This window comes from Rhodamnia argentea, chromosome 8 (assembly GCF_020921035.1).
Source record: "Rhodamnia argentea isolate NSW1041297 chromosome 8, ASM2092103v1, whole genome shotgun sequence".
Taxonomy (NCBI): Eukaryota; Viridiplantae; Streptophyta; class Magnoliopsida; order Myrtales; family Myrtaceae; genus Rhodamnia; species Rhodamnia argentea.
Genome location: NC_063157.1, coordinates 5980873 through 5985860, shown reverse-complemented (window position 1 = coordinate 5985860; position 4988 = coordinate 5980873). Strand labels below are relative to the sequence as shown.

Sequence of the window (4988 nt, the reverse complement as noted above, 5' to 3'; positions counted from 1 at the left end):
CTCCCTCTTGATTTGTACTCCCGTCACCATCTTGAAGGAGAGGGAATTGGGATGTTACGTCCTTTTGACTTTATTCCCGATTTGAGACTGTAGCTCGAGACTGTTCATTTTGGGAGCCACCAAGGATGATCCACTCGAAGGATAAGGAGGAAGAGTGGCTGAGCTGGGTCTCCAAAATGTTCAGATTTTAGATCACATGATGGGGAATATCACCAGGGAATTTTTTTTTCCCCTGTGGTGTTAATTCATGATGATTCAGATTCATGAACAGCTAGATGATTGCAAAAGCTGAAGTTGGCATACGATATGGTTTCATGGAATCGCATTTGTACATGCATATCCGTACATCACACATTGTGAGTGGTGTTAAAAAACGGCCACATCAAAAAATTGGTGTGTCGCATTTGATATATATTAAGTCGATCCATAACTCACTAGCTCATATTTTTTAGTGAACATGGATCTAAACGAATTTGTTCATGGGATCGGATTTAGGCCTCTTGATGAGGAATCAGTTTCAACATGTAGATTTCAAGTTTCGAATTCCACCATCTGAAATCAGTCTTTGTGTTTATCTTGTACTATAGTAGCAAACGATGGTCATTGTGGACTGACCATGAAACCGCTCAGCCTTGCTCCCCCCGCTCCCGACACATCTCCTGAATCTGCTCTGGAGATTGGGATTACGAAGAAGCTGGCTCGCTCACATGGGGAGAGAGAGAGCTTGTGTTGCAAAATATGATTCCACATGGAACCAGCTACACATCTGAAGCAACAATCACATGGCACAGGCTTCCAACTTCCATTTCTCTTCACGATGCTCGATCCAATCCGACAGTTGCATCGATGTTTTGCCCTCTATGACGCCCCTTGTTCCCGGTCAACTTCTTCAGGAACTTTACGATTCCTGTCTTGCCTTGGATCTACTTCTTCAGGAACTCCAAAAGATTCCTGTCTTGCCTGGGATAGAAATTGCAGTGTACGTCAATGATCACATGTTTGGTTGCAACTCTTTTTCCGCGAAAGGCGCAGCGACGTTAGAATTTGTTCGTGGATCATATGGAATAGGCCATCGTTGGTGAATTCTCTTCCTGGCGGGCTCCTGTATGGATCTTATTATTTGCTTCAAGAACCAAATGTAGATAGCCAAGATCAAGAGCATTTGACCGAACATTTCGGTTTTATTCATTTCCAAAGTTCAGTTTTCAGGATTTCAGCTACACCGGTAAAGTTTTACAGTTTCCTCGCCTTCGTGGAACATTGCATAGGGTCACGAGTACATAGTGACTTGAACCATTTACTGAGAACATAGACACCGAGGTAAAAACCTAAAACTAGGGCCACGCCCACCACCCCATAGGCACGCCTCCCTCTTGATGCGGCTCTTCAGCTGCGGCGAAAATCCCCGAGCAGTAAACCCGGCGATCATCGCTTCCATCATCCTCCTCCGACGCCACCCCGTCGATGGCTACCAAGCATCCTGGGTAGTCATCGCATTGAAAATAGGAATGGCCACTGTCCACAAGCTGCGGCCCATCCTCATCCACCACGGCGCTCCCGCCACTTCCGGAACTCAGGCGGTCCTCCACCTTCATCACAAGCCCGAGGGATGAATCTCGGGTTTCCTCCACTTGAAGTGCATGTGGACTTTGACCCGAGGCCGGTGCTCCGGCGACATCTTTGGGTGACAGCTTCTCGTTCAGGGAATTGACCTGCAAAGCGCATACAGTATTCATAAGGGGCAATCAACAGATAGTCGTGGGATTTATCTTATTGTCCTCGTGCCAAAATTTTCAATTCTGCAACAGAAGAAAGCCGGCCATTGGCATGGCATATTCTTGTAGTGACTTTAGAAACTGTCTTTTCTGATCAAGGTGGGGGCTTAAGGACAGATGCTTGGTTTGGAATGCATCTTTGGCCATAGCCATCGAATCAAAAGGGTGTACCCCACTACACACCAGTCTCGAATTGTCGAACCCTTGGTGGCGTTAAGAATATGATGGCATCCTGACTTGGAAAACAGATGACTATCTAATGCCAAAATGGCCCAAAAAAAGCAGTGTTATCCATGATATATTCTTTAAGTCTTTTCATTCTCCCCTTGACTAACATCTACAGGAGATGTACATGACCTTGAACAAGCAAACTCAAGAACAACTTGCCTTACTTTTGCTCTCACGATTAGGAAAAGAAAGAAGAAAATTCTGCTAAAGCAGCGGGCGTTTCATAATGAGGGTTAAGCCAAGTCAACCATTCGTAGTTTCTCTGAACCAAGCGTACCTCAGATTTGAGCGTCTCATTCTCTTTCTTGATGGAGTCATAATTCGAGAGCAAGGAGTCATAAGATGACTTGAGGACATCATAGTCCCTCTCGAGCTGCTTTGTCTTCCACCGGGCTCGACGGTTCTGGAACCACACAGCCACCTGCCTCGGCTGCATGCCCAGCTTCTTTGCCAGCTGGGTCTTTTTCTCTGGTTCCAGCTTGTTCTCTGCTTCAAAGCTCTTCTCCAACAGATGCACCTTAATATCAAGATAAGAGATTTTCAATTAATCTCTGTCAAAAGTCAAAATCACGAGACTTGAAGCTATAATTACTTACCAATTACAAAATCCTAAATCTGACAGCTCAATACAACGGGGAATAGATTATGAGGAGATCTAACTCCTCTTCTTTATCAATGCTACAACTCTACTTAGCTAAGAAGACATATCTATTGCTTGGTTGCAGATAAAAGTTGTTTTTACTGCAGAGGATGAGCATATGCTCTAACAAGAAAGCAATGTTTCAGAGATTTGGTATTTGATCACTTAGATAAACATATCACAAGCAACCAACCTGAGGATGTGAACCCACAAACCATGAAGTTCAAATTAATCAGTTGGCTCTAGAACACTTAAAAGAAGGAAAGTTCAGGGCAAATAGGATTGGAATTCAAGATGTAGCTTGTTTGTTGATACTGCATAAATAGATTCAACAGATCAGAGCCTGTTCCAAGTATTACAGACCTGCTCAGGAGTGAGGCGGCGCTTCTTTTCCGGTGCCTGGTCATCATAATATTCCTCGTTGTAAAGTTCATCAGGATAGCTAAAAATCGATTGCCTCTTCACGGCCTCCTCAATTCCCATAGCTGATCCCCCTCCTAGCAAAACAGAAGAAATTCATCCCTAAACACTCGTCGATGCTCAATTTTTTTCAGAATTAGGCGCTGATGCAGGGGAAGGAGGAAAAAAAATTCAACTTTTGAGTTTCACAGTTCATGTAATTTGGCATTTTCATAAGAACTCAAATGATTGCACCCCCGAGTTCTCCATTGTGCCCGGTTTCTGGAAAAAAGTATGATGACAATTCGAACAACAAAAATTCAAAATCTTCACTCAAAATCGTTTGATTTTGGGTCTTTGAGATTCATGAAACCCCAATTTCACCAACATAATCCTAACAGACTATAAGAAGTGCTCAAAAAATCACGACAGCTTATCAATGCCGGGCTAAGAAAATTAGATCAATTTTTGTCAGAGAAAGAGAGAAGGGGATGATCACCTCCAAAAAGCGAATCTCTGCTCCCAAGGAACAGCATGTTGCCGTGGCACGCAGATTGATCAAAGAGAAATCGTCCGGACTCCATAGAATTCATCCTCTCAATCTCTCTGTACTTTCGTCCGCGTCGCAAATCTCCGGAGAGTCACTCCTCTGGCGAGGCCCGCCGGAAGGAGATTCCGACTCCGGCGAGACACGAGACCGCTTAGCCCGCGACCGGCGGTACTATAGATAGTAGTACTAGTAAACACGAGCTAGGGATGTCGCGAAAAATTAGAACAACATGAGCTTGTGGCGGAAGAAGCTGGTGCTCCAGAGCAACCTCGCCGGAGTATCCAACGGGCATATGCAAAATCCCATCATGCCACTCCCTGCAACAGCCCTTCCCAGCTCCTCCCCGCGAATCCCGAGACTCCGACGGCGACGAAGCGGAGGCTACAAGGACGAGACCTCCATGGGGACCGATCGATTGGAGAGAGACGGTTCGTCCGGCGAAACGGCGAAGCTTCAGAGAGTCGCCGGAGTTTCGAGGTGGTAAACGGAGGAGCTTCTCGGGCGTTTCTTTTTCCGCAACTAAAGTTTGAAGTGCTGAGATGAGCGGGTTTTATAGGAGAACCACTCGAGGCTAATTGGCCAAAATGCCCTCGTCGTGCCTTCTTCATTTTTTGCGGAATCTCCGGTTTTCCTTTTTCGGATTTTATTGAAAAAATTGCCTTAGCCACTTAATTAAGTAACTAAATATAGAAAAATATAATTTCCAATGCACCGTATGTTCTAGTGATATGCACGGTGAATATTTTGAAAATCTTAATATGGTTCTAAAGAAAGGGAAAATCTCAAATAATTGTCTAAAATACTTTTATTTTTTCAAATGAGGGCTTGTACTGAACCTTATTTCAAATAAGGATTTGAAGTGATTTCTTTGTTTCAGATAAGAGCCCGAGCAAAAGTATTTTTTTTTCATTTCTTTTTCATTTCTTTTTTCCTTTTTTATTTTCTTTTTTTTCCCTCCTTTCTTTTGACGGGCGAGGGTCGCCGGCCGCGGCAAGGCGACCCTCGCCGGATCGGGCAAGGAGTCCCTTGCCTCAACAACAGCAAGCAAGGATCGCCAGCCGAAACAAAGGAAAAAATAAATCAAAAAAGGAAATAATGAAAATGCCCTTAATCAGTCCTTATTTGAAAAAATGAAAGCATTTTAGGTCCTTATTTGAATTTTATCTCTAAAGAAATGACGTGCTTGTATGTGCGACAAAAAAAAATGAATACTAGTGAATTTCACAATTTACTTATAAAAGCACAGACGATTTTCTTGTAAATAAACTCACTAATATTAAATGATTCTTCTCTTTTTAATTTTGATTTTCCGTAGGAAATATGGTGAATATATTTCCTTCCGCAAAACATTTGAGATGCCCATGTTCACTTATTGAATCGGCCACACTTAATCTGA

At 43.5% G+C, this 4988-nt stretch overlaps 1 protein-coding gene across 1 annotated transcript; it reads right to left on the bottom strand.

Annotated features, from left to right (window-relative positions):
* Positions 1-1164: 1164 nt before the first annotated feature.
* LOC115741195 (homeobox-leucine zipper protein HAT5-like) lies at positions 1165-4130 on the bottom strand. Its single transcript, XM_030674961.2, has 4 exons — positions 3542-4130; positions 3007-3140; positions 2281-2520; positions 1165-1712 (listed from the first exon to the last, which is right to left on the bottom strand). Exons 1-4 carry the CDS (start codon positions 3633-3635, stop codon positions 1335-1337), a joined length of 846 nt encoding a protein of 281 aa, XP_030530821.1. The 5' UTR covers positions 3636-4130; the 3' UTR covers positions 1165-1334.
* Positions 4131-4988: the final 858 nt, after the last annotated feature.

Excerpts from the sequence above, each read along its gene's own strand:
- LOC115741195 (XM_030674961.2), bottom strand. The coding sequence starts at position 3,635 with ATGAATTCTATGGAGTCCGGACGATTTCTCTTTGATCAATCTGCGTGC. Across the intron at positions 2,521-3,006 it reads GCCGCCTCACTCCTGAGCAG|GTGCATCTGTTGGAGAAGAG; the intron begins GTCTGTAATACT and ends CTTGATATTAAG. Across the intron at positions 1,713-2,280 it reads ATGAGACGCTCAAATCTGAG|GTCAATTCCCTGAACGAGAA; the intron begins GTACGCTTGGTT and ends TGCGCTTTGCAG.